The sequence below is a fragment of the Salmo salar genome, chromosome 22, assembly GCF_965601325.2.
Source record: "Salmo salar chromosome 22, fSalSal1, whole genome shotgun sequence".
Taxonomy (NCBI): Eukaryota; Metazoa; Chordata; class Actinopteri; order Salmoniformes; family Salmonidae; genus Salmo; species Salmo salar.
The window spans coordinates 26,350,633-26,366,216 of record NC_138312.1 but is presented as its reverse complement, the minus strand read 5'-3'; the positions used below and the strand labels follow the sequence as shown (position 1 = coordinate 26,366,216).

The 15,584-nt window shown below is 42.3% G+C and overlaps 1 protein-coding gene across 3 annotated transcripts in view; it reads left to right on the top strand.

Annotated features, from left to right (window-relative positions):
- The window catches only part of LOC106582955 (voltage-gated potassium channel subunit beta-2), a 190,470-nt gene extending 176,676 nt beyond the window's left edge, over window positions 1-13,794 (top strand). For all 3 annotated transcript variants that reach the window (XM_045705366.2, XM_045705367.2, XM_014166596.3), the window contains 9 exons: window positions 256-300; window positions 1,356-1,399; window positions 2,353-2,439; window positions 4,769-4,854; window positions 5,892-6,012; window positions 6,337-6,431; window positions 9,814-9,934; window positions 12,149-12,237; window positions 13,208-13,794. In XM_045705366.2, coding sequence (XP_045561322.1) covers window positions 256-300; window positions 1,356-1,399; window positions 2,353-2,439; window positions 4,769-4,854; window positions 5,892-6,012; window positions 6,337-6,431; window positions 9,814-9,934; window positions 12,149-12,237; window positions 13,208-13,297 — 778 coding nt within the window. In that variant the 3' untranslated portion in view covers window positions 13,298-13,794. The remainder of the gene's footprint in view (window positions 1-255; window positions 301-1,355; window positions 1,400-2,352; window positions 2,440-4,768; window positions 4,855-5,891; window positions 6,013-6,336; window positions 6,432-9,813; window positions 9,935-12,148; window positions 12,238-13,207) is intronic.
- Window positions 13,795-15,584: the final 1,790 nt, after the last annotated feature.

The following is a 15,584-nucleotide window of genomic DNA, read 5'->3' as shown; positions in this document are numbered from 1 at the left end:
TGTAGGAACCTAAAGGGTGTGTTACTAGGCGCCTTAGTCATCCTGCCAGTCACGACATATAAGACTTAAGGCATGCAAGCCCTCACCTCTAGATACCGTCACACATTTTTCCAGCCCGGCCCTCTGCCCTCTCTGTAATGTCAGCCAGAGCACCTTGGAAAACACTCTCTTTGTGCTTCATTGTCTGTGTACGTCCTGTGTACAGAGGGTCTCACATGTAAGTTGTAATGGGTTTTCTCCCCCATCTCTTTGTAGACGTTCCAGTTTGGTGATCACAACCAAGATCTTCTGGGGCGGAAAGTATGTTGACTCTTCTCTGGGTGTCTTTGTGTCCTAATGAGAGATATGCTGCTGTGTGTCATTTGTCTGGAGTTGTGAGTGACTGGCGCAGTAATGGAGTATCTATCTATTGGAGTAGTAATGGAGTATCTATCTATCGGAGTAGTAATGGAGTATCTATCTATTGGAGTAGTAATGGAGTATCTATCTATTAGAGTAGTAATGGAGTATATATCTATTGGAGTAGTAATGGAGTATCTATCTATTGGAGTAGTAATGGAGTATCTATCTATTAGAGTAGTAATGGAGTATCTATCTAATGGAGTAGTAATGGAGTATCTATCTATTAGAGTAGTAATGGAGTATCTATCTAATGGAGTAGAAATGGAGTATCTATCTAATAGATTAGTAATGGAGTATCTATCTATTGGAGTAGTAATGTAGTATCTATCTATTGGAGTAGTAATGGAGTATCTATCTAATGGAGTAATAATGGGGTATCTATCTAATAGAGTAGTAATTGAGTATCAATCTATTGGAGTAGTAATGGGGTATCTATCTAATGGAGTAGTAATAGAGCATCTATCTAATGGAGTAGTAATGGAGTATCTATCTAATGGAGTAGTAATGGAGTATCTATCTAATGGATTAGTAATGGAGTATCTATCTAATGGATTAGTAATGGAGTATCTATCTAATGGAATAATAATGGAGTATCTATCTAATGGAGTAGTAATGGAGTATCTATCTAATGGAGTAGTAATGGAGTATCTATCTATTGGAGTAGTAATGGAGTATCTATCTAATGGAGTAGTAATGGAGTATCTATCTATTGGAGTAGTAATGGGGTATCTATTTAATGGAGTAGTAATGGAGTATCTATCTAATGCCCTCTGGTTAATGTAATCATGTGTAATCCACACTGAATCTATATAATGGGCTTTTAGTCAAGCTGAAATGTATATCATGTGATGTTGTTACTGCGAATGACTAAATGATAAAGAGAGAGAGAGATTATATGATGGAAAGACAGCAACTGCTATAATTCAACTGTGGAATGTGTTTTTCATCCATAGAGCAGAGACTGAGAGAGGTTTATCCCGAAAACACATTATAGAAGGTAAGTGAGCTGCAGACGGACGCACGGACAGACAGATCATACAGATCATGACATTGCCACAAAGTCAACATGTGGATGGTAGAGTGGTTACAGAGAGAGAGAAAGGCTCCCAATTGCAGCCCCTCTGCAGCTAATGACCTGGTTCTGTGTGTTAGTGCATGAGTGTGTTTGTGTTGTGCATTTGTGGCCTGGCACTATGAACAAGTCACTGAAGCATATTGCCAGGGGCACACGGTAAAGTATATTGATTGACAGCTAGTTCATGCCACTGTCTAGCAGCGTAGACCAGCACATGCTCACAAATATACTGTAGTGTGAGTTTAACACAAACTCCATGGCTTTAACAACTCACTCCTTCGCACTCACCATCAACAAACATTGATATTGCTGGCTAATTAAATTAATGTCCACTCTCCGTGGCTCTGATGCACATAATTGTCTAAAGTCAATGTAAAGTGCAGGGGAGGTAAATTCCGCAGTGGAAAACAATCATCTGAGAAGGAAAGAAGAATGTGAACTCTATAAAGAGGACATAGACACCACCACCGTTGGTACAATGTAGCAGTCAGAGGCTTTACCTCCATTAGGAATCTACTCTACCACCTGCTTTGGCTCTAAAAACACTATTTTTAGAGGAGCTGAGTACTGTATAGTATGTCACACAGATCAAAGACAGGACGAGAACTTCAAATGTTGATGGTCAATCAAACAAAATACATCCTAAGTAGTAGCTTTGGCTCCAGGAAGATCGACTCTGTTTTGATAATTGAGAGTTTGGGACTCTCTTGGGGGTTTGGAGTTGTATCTGTAGAGGAAGAAACACCATATTTCAATCACATTTATATTATATTGAGCACTACCTCACAATAGCATAATCAATGCGATATGGCTGCAATCATTTCCCTGAACAATAGCAGTGTGTGGAACTATGGCCGTGATGCATGTCGTTGTAGGTTTAAAGGCCTCACTGGAGAGACTGCAGCTAGAGTATGTGGACGTGGTGTTTGCAAACAGACCGGACCCCAACACTCCCATGGAAGGTAAGGAGGAACATCTTGTTCCTCTTCTGTCACTGGCTTCTGCTGTCTGTCTCTTCTCTGTTCCCCTGCTTTCTATTCCCCTGCTTTCTATTCCCCTGCTTTCTATTCCCCTGATTTCTATTCCCCTGCTTTCTATTCCCCTGCTTTCTATTCCCCTGCTTTCTATTCCCCTGCTATGTTCTCTCCATCCCAGAAGCTCACATTCTGGGATGGTGTAGGTGGTCTGAGCATTCTCTGACATGCCTATGTCCACCCTAACTCACTGGGCTATATACAGTGGGCTCCAAAATGACTGGCACCCCTGACTGGCAATGCACAAACAATACTTTAACAAATATAAACAATATAATTATAGAGAGAAACTGAAAATACCAACATGTGAGAAATACTGTACTTTATTCATGTTTCAATGGAACCAACCAAAATCATACAATTATTTCATACAAAAATTAATTTCACCAACATCAAGGTTTCATAATTATTGCCATTTATTTAATACTTAGTGCAACCACCTCTGGCAAGGATACCAGCATTGAGTCTTTTCCTGTAATGTATGACTAAGTTAAGGAACACATTTGGAAGGATTTTGGATCATTCCTCTATGCAGATCCTTTCAAGATCCTTCACATTCTTGGGTTTGCGCTTATCAACTGCCCTCTTCAAGTCAGCCCACAGGTTTTTGATTGGATTGAGGTCCGGCGACTGAGATGGCCATGGCAGAACATTGATTTTGTTGTCACAGAACCATTTCTGTGTGGATCTTGAGGTATGTTTTGGGTCATTGTCTTGTTGGAAAGTCCACCTACGGCCGAGTCCCAGCCTTCTGGCAGAGGCAACCAGATTGTCAGTCAAAATTACCTGATACTTGGTGGAATTCATTATGCCATCGATCTTAACCAGTGCCCCTGGACCTCTGGAATTAAAACAGCCCCAAAACATCACCATATTTCACCGTGGGTATGAGGTACCTCTCTTTGTATGCATCTCTGTTTTCGACGCCAAACATGCCAATGCTGTATCTGACCAAAATTCAATTTTGGTCTCATCTGACCAGAGTACCCTCTTCCAGTCATAATTTAAATGACGTTTGGCAAACTCCAAGCGCTTGCGTCTGTGTCTTGGGGTCATTAAGGGCTTTCTTCTGGCAACCCTTCCAAAGAGCCTGTGGTTGTGGAGGTGGCGTCTGATGGTGCTTTTTGAAACCTGGTGACCCCAAGACGCCACCAAGGCCTGCAATTCTTTCACAGTGATTCTTGGGGATTTTGTTGCTTCTCTCACCATCCTCCTCCCTATCCTGGGGGGAAAAATGCATTTGCGTCCTCCACCCATGAGGTTTTCAACTGTTCCATATCTTTAGAATTTTCTAATAATTGCCCTGACAGTGCTCAGTGGTATATTCAATTGTTTGTGGATCTTCTTGTAGCCATTACCAGATTTATGAAGGTCTACGACCATCTGTCTCTTTTGAACTGCCAGTTCTTTTTTCTTCATGGTGTTGGATGACAAAGGGATATTGCATGCATGTTACCTCATTTTTATACCCTAGTGAAACAGGAGGTGATGTAATGGCTCAATATAGTTCCTTAAGACTTAGATAAACTTAAATAAGTGGAATTTAATTCCTGGTTTAATTTTGGTAGATGCTATTTACAATAATCTTTAAGGGTGCCGTTAATTGTGAAACCTTGATTTGGAGGACATAGATTTTTTATTAAATCAATAAATTATCTCGGTGGGTTCCATTGCAACATTAATAAAGTACCATACTTCTCACGTGTTGGTATTTTGATATTATCTCAATAATTATATTGTTTATATTTTGAAAGTATTGTTTGTGCATTGCCAGTCAGGGATGCCAGTCATTTTGGAGCCCAGTGTAGTTCACCTCACCCCCTTCTTCCTCACTGGCAGCAGTCTAACACCATAGGTAGCGTTAAATAAAAGTGAAACACTTCTTGAGCTAAAACCTGAAGTTGAATACTGTCATTCTGTATTCATCTGATGTCCTGTATGGGCCATGCTACAGTAGGAAGGTTATGATACAACATACTCAGACTGTACTTGTTACAGTTACTCTGCAGAGAGAGAGACAGAGAGAGAGAGACAGACAGACAGAGAGAGAGAGACAGAGAGAGAGAGAGACAGAGAGAGAGAGACAGACAGAGAAACAGAGAGAGAGAGAGAGAGAGATTCCCTTATGAGTCCCTATTTTGCTCTCTCTCATCCTCATTCTGTTTGCATTTTCTCTCTTGGTTGCTCACAGGCTTAAACACAGCATTGGTCTCTCCACTCATTGTAGTGTGTGTTTGTTATTTTCTTTGATTGGCAGAGACGGTGCGGGCGATGACCCATGTGATCAACCAGGGCATGGCCATGTACTGGGGCACGTCCCGCTGGAGCCCCATGGAGATCATGGTGAGACGGGCTGAAAGTAAGCCAGTACAGAGTACCGGCAAACTAAAGAAAAATGTGCCTATCACAATAATTAAAACAAAGATGTCAAGAAAACTGTAGGCTATTTCACCATCATTTATCATTACTGCCTGTCAGCCACATGAGAAATTAGCGAACAGACTTGAAAACAGGTGTATACACTCTAAAATGTGCTGTGGTTCAACATGAACACTAACATTTTACAAAGGCAGAAATGACTGGGAAAGGGTAACAGGGATACCTAGTCAGTTGCACAACTGATGGTTGAATGCATCAGAGAGGTGCGGGGGGCTGCCTTAATCGACGACCACGTCATCGTGGCCCGAGACGCGGCCGGACAGCTGTGGACGCATCAATTCAGGCTGCTACAAGTGTGCCTAATAACAATCGCCGAATGTCATTGTACTTTCTGTGTTTTAATAGACGTGTATTTCAATTGGTCAAATGGTGGGTGCACTGTTTAGATGCAGGAATTATTTTAGTGGACAAACCTGCGCAGGTAGCCTACTTTTTGAAGTGATTTGTTTGACAATCGGATGAAAACATCATGCCTGGTTGCGTTCATGCCACATGAAAAGATAATAAATGCATTTTTACAGTTAAATGACATTTATTTGTGGCCTGGTGCTATAAACACGTCTTTACTGTTAGGCCCATACATGTTTTTAGTGTATGTGCACATGGGAGGTCCCGTACCAAGAAGAAACACACACACACACACACACACACACACACACACACACACACACACACACACACACACACACACACACACACACACACACGCCTCTTCTCCTTCCGGTCATCATTCTACCCAGACCCAGTCTCACCACGGGCAGTGGCATGCCACCACTGTAACGTCTCACTGACTGTGCTCGACTCTGACAGATTTTGACCATGACTTTCACAGTATTGATTGATGGGCATCACAACCTTCTCCTTCTCTTGCTTTGATTAGCCGGTGGCCACTGTACAGTACTCTTCAGGCTGACGGCTGCTGTTCCCTGTGTGTCCTGTAGGAGGCGTACTCTGTGGCGCGGCAGTTCAACCAGATCCCTCCTATCTGTGAGCAGGCTGAGTACCACATGTTCCAGAGGGAGAAGGTAGAGGTGCAGCTGCCAGAGCTCTTCCATAAGATAGGTGAGTGGAGCTGGTCTGGACAGACTGATACAACACAACAGTATTTCATACACAGGGATAGCTATTCAATGACTATGATTATAGTTGTAATATATCATTCTATGATTGCCTAGATATAAGTATGCTGCAGCTTACAAAGGTTGTGGCAATGTGGCAATGTTATGCTTTTAAATACAGTAAATACTTAGCCTTACAAAAAAGAGGGAAGAGGACAGCAGCACCCAGGGATGGATGCTCTCCTCGTTAGTCTGGACAGAACAGCATGTCAATACTGAGTGGTGGTGGTGATGGGGACAGGCTGACTCCATGTTCCCATGTTCTCAGGTGTGGGGGCGATGACATGGTCACCGCTGGCCTGTGGGATCATCTCAGGGAAATACGACAGCGGGGTACCACCTTACTCCCGCGCTTCTCTTAAGGTAGTGTTACCCCCACCCCTCTCCTGGGACCCTGTTCACCTCTCTGCTTTCTCCTTTGGTCTCAGCTCGTATGTCATGTCAGCCCCTCTTCTCCCCCAGCCCCCTTCTTATCCTGGCTCGTTCCTGTCCTAACAGATATTTTCTGTGTCTTTCAGGTTCTAGAACTTGGTGTCTCCTAGATGTTTGTTTTTGAGTGCCCTGTGACAGCATGCACTGTGTACCAACTCTGTGTACCAACTCTGTGTACCAATTCGACGACGTGTCAGGTTGTGTCAGCTCAAGCAGCTTATCTCACATTTTCACACACACAGGCACACGCATGCACACGCACATTCACACATATATTCACCAGATTACAGCAACATCCACGTACTGCATCACAAATTCAGAAACTAGGGCATAATCTTTCCCTGTGTTGTCACGGTGGCATACAGGATTGCTGTAGGTGCTCTGAGCGTTCTCTGTGGCCCCAACCAACGTTCCCTCTAATTTGTTTCCGGCACTGAGCAAATTTCAGGTCTGCTGAGCGCAAACTTGAAAGTTGTGAAAATTCTTCCAGCGCGAGTTTACTGTGAATACTGAGGCTGTACTAACTTTAAGTTACAGTTTCAGACAGTGGTCAAGAAGACTACTGTGGCTATTTGATCATAATGTAGGTCTACCAGAGTGGCCTTCCATCAAAAACAATGGAGAAAATGCATCCCGTAACATTTTAACATGGAAATAGCTGTTCTATCATTCAGCCTACAGTAGCAGCCAATGTGTGGTGTTCAATGTAGGTCTACATTCTATGAGACTTTTGAAAAAAACATGCAGGGCTTGACATGAACCTGTTTATCAACTTGTCCTTCAGACAAGGAGGTGACTGAAAATGTTGTGTTTGATTCAAAATAAAATGCATTACTATACCCATACCATTATTACAGAGAATCAGACAAATTATGCTACCCTCTGCCTTTTGGTTACTTAGCTTATTCCTGACTGTCTCAAAATACAACACTGCCCCTTTAAGACAAAAAAAGCTCTTTACCTGACTTGCTTTTCAAAGACGTCTAGAATTGCACGTTTTGTGCTCTTGTAGGAAGCAATCACTCCCCTATTGCTGACTGCAGTACAACTGGGCTAATAACTCACTAACTAGCAAAGGAGATGAACAAAATGTGCACATGTAGCTACATGCAGCTCTCAAAACAAGCACATCTACTCACGACCACAGCTCTAAACACAGTCCAGTTCAAAGTAAATTGCACTTATCCATATATGGCAATGGTCTATTTGCATATACAGCGCATTCGTAAAGTATTCAGTCCCCTTGACTTTTTCCACATTTTGTTACGTTACAGCCTTGTTCTAAAATGTATTACAAAAAAAATGTAGTCATCAATCTACACACAATACCCCATAATGACAAAGCGAAAACAGGTTTTTAGAAATTTTTGCAAATGTATTAAAAATTAAAAACAGAAATACCTTATTTATATTAGTATTCAGACTCTTTGCTATAAGACTCGAAATTGAGCTCAGGTGCATCCTGTTTTCGTTGATCATCCTTGAGATGTTTCCACAACTTGATTGGCGTCCACCTGTGGTAAATTCAATTGATTGGACATGATTTTGAAAGGCACACACTTGTCTGTATAAGGTCCCACAGGTGACAGTGCATATCAGAGCAAAAAGCAAGCCATGAGGTTGAAGGAATTGTTCGTAGAGCTCCGAAACAGGATTGCGTCGAGGCACAGATCTGTGGAAGGGTACCAAAACCTTTCTGCAGCATTGAAGGTCCCCAAGAACAGTGTCCTCCATCATTCTTAAATGTAAGAAGTTTGGAACCACCAAGACTCTTCCTAGAGCATCTCTGGAGAGACCTGAAAATAGCTGTTCAGCGACGCTCCCCATCCAACCTGACAGAGCTTGAGAGGATCTGCAGAGAAGAATGGGAGAAACTCCCCAAATTCAGATGTGCCAAGCTTGTAGCGTCATACCCAAGAAGACTCGAGGCTGTAATCGCTGCCAAAGGTGCTTCAACAAAGTACTGAGGAAAGGGTCTGAATACTTATTTAAATGTGATATTTCAGTTTTTTTTTTTGAAACTTGCAAACATTTCTAAAAACCTGTATTTGCTTTGTCATTATGGGGTATTCTGTGTAGATTGATGAGGAAAAAAACAATTTAATCAATTTTAGAATAAGGCTGTAACGAAACAAAATGTGGAAAAATTCAAGGGGTCTGAATACTTTCCGAATGCACTGTAGACCTACTGCAGCTCTGATTGTTTAAGCTGCGCCGATCTGTATAGAGTCTTGTGCAATAGAATCCTACTCCGATGCGTTCTGCCTACAACAAAATCTCTTGCATAGTTGGTTTTGTTTCAGTATGTTGCATTGAAAGTGGATAATATTGCGTTGATTCGATCATAATTGCCACAGTAAAGGTAAATGTTGATAGTGTTAACTAACAGGGAAACTGAAGTTCAATCTCGTACTTCTCTCCGTGGGCTGAGATTTCAATCTGAGCTCTGCACGGAAGTCCAGGTAGCTGCACGACAGTCTCGTTGCTACTTCGCCCCGTGTGCAATTTAGAGGGAATATTGGTTTTAACCCAGTTAAGGAAACCAGTTCTCCTTCTCGCTATGAAGCTGATGTTCTCCTGCGTACGTGGTGTTGATTCATATGTTGTGCTGTTGATTCCTGGTTAGACTTGAAACATTCCAGGAACTTTCAATAAATTCTCATATTTTCCCGAAATCCCGGTTGGAGGGTCCCTGGAATTAGGAGGGAATAAGCAGGGAATCCGGCATACAACCAGGATTTATGGAAAACCATGGCATTTATTGAAATTCCTGCAATTTTGCAACCCTATTCCTGATTAACAGTGGTGTGGATGGCTGATCCAGTTACTGAAAACGTGCTTGTTCGGGATCTGTTACTGTTTCAATCATTGGATCACATAGGAAATGAGATCCCTTTATCAAGGTTGCTTTTTTAGCCTATTAAAAAATATGTACATTCATAGATTTTCATAATACACATTTTCTCTGTGTTTAGAATTAATTATACATAATCTTAACAAGAATGAGACATTTATTTACATCCTAAAACATATGTGCGTGTGTTTGTACTGTACTGTATGTGTGTGAAACGTGAGAGATGAGCCAGAGTTGACCAGGTTGAGATGAGAGAGAGAGAGAGGGGCCTCCTCATCTCTGCCTGCTGGGGCTGTACAGTAAAAGAAGACTACAGTAGAGTCACAGTGTTGACAACCAGGCCCTGGCCTACCAAGCAGAGTCACGTGTTTAAAAGCAAGCCCTGGCCGACACAGGTGGTGCAGTGCATCAGTGTTGGGCAGGGCTGTGTTTTTGAGCAGGTGTGCTGTGTTTCAACAGGGCTACCAGTGGTTGAAGGACAAGATCTTGAGCGAGGAGGGCCGGCGTCAGCAGGCGAAGTTGAAAGAGCTGCAGGCAATCGCGGAGCGGCTGGGCTGCACTCTGCCCCAGCTCGCCATCGGTACGCCGACACCCACTGCCGCTCTCTCTCTTTCTGTCCGTCTGTCCGTTCCTCGTCCCTCTGCCTCTCGCTTGATTCGCTGCCGGATGGTCACTGCCAGTCAGGCGGCTAACCAGATGGTTTTCAGCTGTTGTGTGTGTGTGTGTGTGTGTGTGTGTGTGTGTGTGTGTGTGTGTGTGTGTGTGTGTGTGTGTGTGTGTGTGTGTGTGTGTGTGTGTGTGTGTGTGTCTGTGTGTGTGTCTGTGTCTGTGTCTGTGTCTGTGTCTGTGTGTGTGTGTGTGTGTGTGTGTGTGTGTGTGTGTGTGTCTGTGTCTGTGTCTGTGTCTGTGTCTGTGTGTGTGTGTGTGTGTGTGTGTGTGTGTGTGTGTGTGTGTGTGTGTGTCTGTGTGTGTGTGTCTGTGTGTGTGTGTGTGTGTGTGTGTGTGTGTGTGTGAGAGAGATATAGAGAATGTTTGTCTGTATTATGTTGTATGTCTGTTTGTGGTAAACTAGTTCTTCTTCCTAAATCCAAACCGGCTTTATCAAGCCAGTGGTAATAACTTGCTATTGATTTTGTTTGTTAGTTTACTGGCTCGTGGTGTGTATCTATATACGACGAGGAAGTTTCTCTTTTCCCCAAGTCAGCAGTTACATGGAATCCCAGACATAAATCCAGTGAGTGGCCCATAATGATTTACAGTCGAACAGGGAGAGGGGGAATGAGCCTGTAGACAGATTCCCAGCCCCATGGAGAGCTATTAAAGTGTCACAGATGAGAGAGAGACTGTGTAAATCTAGGCCTACACAACACCTCACTCTGCATATCAAGGCGCATTTTACACCCGACCTGTAATGCAGTGTCATAGATTAGGTTTCACGGCCCATTAGCAGACAGCTAGTACACTGTAGCTCCCAATCACTATAAATCCCTGTGGCACTGCCACAAACAGCCTGGACAGAGTTATGTCCTGGGACCACCATTTTACATCACCTGGGAGCACTGGTATTAAGTAACTAAGTGAAAATACTTTAAAGTACTACTTAAGTCGTTTTTGGGGGGTATCTGTACTTTACTATTCATATTTTTGACTACTTTTACTTTTACTTCACTACATTCCTACAGAAAATAATGTACTTTTTACTCCATACATTTTCCCTGAAACCCAAAAGTACATTTCAAATGCTTAGCAGGACAGGAAAATGTTCAGTATTATCCAGAGAATGCACAGTCATCTCTACTGCCTCTGATCTGGCGGATTCACTAAACACAAATATTTCATTTGTAAATGATGTCTGAGTGTGCTCCTAGCTATCTGTAAATGTAAAGAAAAAACGTTGTCTGGTTTGCTAAATATAAGGAATTTGAAATGATTCATAGCATTTGCTTTTGATACTAAAGTATATTTAAAACCTTATACTTTTACTCAAGTAGCCTAGTATTTTACTGGGTGATTTATTTATTATTAAGGTATCTTTACTTTTATTCAAGTATGACAATTTGGTACTTTTTCCACCACTGCCCGGGAGTCTCTACATTGGAAAAAAGTAATGATTAAATACACATTAGGCCTCTTAGCTTGACCCGTTTATTTACCCAAAGCCTGCTATTTTACACAGTTGATAGCCTAGCTTTGCTGCTGTTATACGGTAAAGTAGCAGTGTGACTTCATAGAGGATGTTGGCCAGGCCAGTGAGTGAATAATCTCTGTCATCTGTTAGACAGTTCCATGTAGACTACTACAGCCATCCCATCCTGACCTGAGGAACCCTTGGTTGTCATATCAAATCCTGTAGGGTCAGACCTGTCTCATCATCAGCACGGTGTCTGCTGGTTCTCAGTGTTTGAACCTCACCACAGAGGTTTGAACAGACTGGCACGAAGTCTCAATGCAGTAGTACACTATTCCTCTTATACAGTATCAAATATCCCACAACTAGATTAGCAAACACAGTGGGGTTGTGTTTTAGGTGTGTAGGGTTAGGTATTGTTGTGTGTCTGTATGAGTGTACTGTATGTGTTTAGTAGTTATATTTTTTGAAGAGACATTAGGTGTTTGTTAGGTGTATGATACAGTGTTATACTGTACATGTTTTTGGTATGTTTGAGGCAGGGGTGTATGTTTTGTAGGGTGGGGAGGGGAGGGGCGTGTGTGTGTGTGTGTGTGGGGGGGGGGGTAGCAGTGTTGTGTGTTTGCCATGGTGGGGGTGTCATTGCTGTTTACCCGTCCCCTACAGCGTGGTGCCTACGGAACGAGGGGGTGAGCTCTGTACTCTTGGGGGCGTCCAACACCGACCAGCTGATGGAGAATATAGCAGCAATACAGGTGAGAACACAGTGAGGGTCCAGGTGAGAACACAGTGAGGGTCCAGGTGAGAACACAGTGAGGGTCCAGGTGAGAACACAGTGAGGGTCCAGGTAGGTGGGTGGGTGGGGGTGTGTCTGCGCAAGAGAAAGTGTGCAGATTTGCATAATATGTCAATGAGTATTGATATTGAATCAACATTTTTAATTGGTTGAAAATGCCATCTCTCCCTGTCCATAACCATCTATAATGGAATTGTTCTTGTTTTTGTCTTTCCTGGAAAGAGTGCTGCCTCTTGGCCAGTCAGTTTGTTGTAATATGCCTGGATGCTTTACTGTACAAGTTAATAAGGTCAGCAGAGTATCAATCAACAGGGACAATTGAGGCTAGCTCGCGGCGCTGCTACTTTGCTAGATAAGATGCTCTCATTTAATGGGATTTTCAAACCATCAGGGTTTTATGTTCTTTCATCACATTATGTCTGGCTTGAGATAAATTGTTTTCCCATTTCCTAGTGTGTGTTTGTGTGTCTGTGTCTGTGTCTGTGTGGGGACCGGAGGTCCTCAGAAGGATAGTAAAATAAGGACATTTCAAGTAGGGAAATTTCGTCGGTCCCCACAAGGAATAGGGCTATTTTAGGTTTAAGGGTTAGGTTTATGGTTTGGGATACAATTAGGCTCAGGAATTAGGGTTAGGTTTTAGGTTAGGGGTTTGAAGTTAAGATTAGGGTTAAGTTAAATGTTTATGGTTAGCGGTTAGGGAAAATAGGATTTTGAATGGGAATCAATTGTTTGGTCCCCACATGGATAGTAAAACCAATATGGGCATGGGTACTCAGTGCATTTGATATTTTGTTTCCTAATGCTATCACATTACCAGGGGCAACATAGTATACTATATACATATGTTACAAAGTATGTGCAATCTATACACGTGAACCAATACCTCTTGCCTTCTGTTTCCTTCAATGCATCTGTAATTTCTCCTGCAGGTTCTTCCCAAACTATCCTCCTCAATCACACACGAGGTAGATAGCATCCTGGGGAACAAGCCGTACAGTAAAAAGGACTACCGTTCCTAACGCACCACCACGCCAGCCAGCAGGGCTGCTCCAGGGCTGCTCCAGGGCTGCTCCAGGGCTGCTCCAGGGCTGCTCCAGGGCTGCTCCAGAGCTGCTCCAGAGCTGCTCCAGAGCTGCTCCAGGGCTGCTCCAGGGCTGCTCCAGAGCTGCTCCAGAGCTGCAGCGCCAAGCCCCTTCTTTGCCTGATCCTCCGTTTGCTTGAGCTTTTACTGAATTAGACCCCGGCGCATGAGTCTGACCCTGCCTCAGCCACCCTGGGGAGCATCATGTAGACTTACAGAGAAAAGAAAAGGATGAAGACATAGAGAGAGATGGTCACATCTGCAGGGAAGGAAGGATAGATAGAAGAAAGATGTATTTTAAAAACTGAAGAAAAAATAAGTAAAAAAAAACATGCTTGCTTGGCAGCCAGATATTTATTTATTTTTGCATTTGTTTCTCTAAATACTGAATGCATACCAATGGATTTAAGTTTATACAACAAAAACTCTGTTGCACATGTATGGCCACACATTCGTTTTTTTGGCGTTCTGTTTAATATGTACATCACAGTTTCTCTGAAACAGCTGTTCATTTGTGTAGTCTACATATTATCAGTGTACCAGCCTCCACGCAGGCAGAACAATCAGCACTTTACTATTGTACAGTTCAGTCATTGAGAGGTTGTAGAATACGTGAGAGGATGAAATAACTAAACCATATCACACACGGTGAGTCATTGAGAGGTTGTAGAATACGTGAGAGGATGAAATAACTAAACCATATCACACACGGTGAGTCATTGCACTGTAGGATCTCCTCCCTTGTTTCAGTTTCCTACCTGTTCCCCTCAGTCAGTCTGGTCTCCACAGTGCTGGTTCATAACAGACTGTTATTTGACAATAGTCCCTGGCCAACGGAAAAACTAGTTGGTTTAAGTGGCAGCCCTTCCTGCCCAATAGGAATGAAAGCTCAGGGATCGGAACAGTATTTCATGTCCATGTCTTTCTTTCATGTGTGGACACCTGATGGAGACCTGTCCACTGTCAAACCAGGGACATTTTCACGTGGCTTTGAGCCAAAGATATTCTAACATCTTTCAACGCCACATCTAAGTGGGTGTGGCTTGTTGGAAGGGTATAGCAACCCTCTTAAAGCGTGTACTATCCAGCGTATTACCTATTGACTCTCTTCACATGTACAGTATAATCACTTGACCATGCTGTTCTATGCTTATACCCACATACACAGTACACATGCATTGTACACTCCTCTACTTAGGGAATGACATGTTGATTTTTAGAAGGCAGATGATAATCTATACATTTTCAATAATCATATACATTGCACCCTGAAGACATCTGCCGCTGCCCTCGCATTCGCTCTCTAGCTGTTAGGTCCACTCTTACTGTGAGACAAAGCGCAAAGTGGATAGCATGTGATACGTCCTCCATGCATGAGCCTTCGTCCATCAGCCCATGGGGATTATTCAGACCAAGCAAAGTCATGGTTACAAGAGTAAACTAACACGTGTAAATATAAGGAATAGTCACTCCTCTTTCATAACTCATTCTGTGGTTCAACGAGTTCAGTTTTCTAGTACTGTAGGTCAAGGTCACGCGTTCAATAAAAACTTGCAGTATCTTTTTTACAATCAGGGTCAAGTCTTAATGCTGTGTATGGTTTTGTAGGTATTTGTTCGTTTTTTAATGCAATACTATCAAGTAAATGTTGAAATGTATCTTTCATGCAAACATTTGTATTAGTGCTTGGTAATGGAGTCACAGCCAGTTAACATATTTTGGGGAGGTATTTGCAAACCTGCATAATATGCAGTTCTTTAGTGATAATCCATTAATGTAACATATCTGATAAAGTACTTAGCTGACTATATCAAGACCAATTTTGGTATCATTTGATGCAGTATTTCATAATGAAAATACTGATAATACAAAGAGATGTCCGGTAACAGAGTTACGTGGTAACGGAGTTATAAACATGCAAAATAACATATTGCAGTAAAATGATCTCTGGATCGATATTTCTAGGACAATTACCTAATTTAATATGTGTCATGGAGCCATATGGGAGTCATAAAATCAATCAAAATGATGTAAAGTAAGTATTGTTTCATTTCTGGACAGCTGTGACTCCATCACCAAGCACTAATCAATATTTTGCATGAAAGATATATTTCAACAATTACTTGTTAATATTGCATTAAAGCACTAACAAATACCTACAAATGCATATATAGCATTAAGATTTGGCCCTGATTATAAGAAGATATGCCTATTTTTATAGTGGA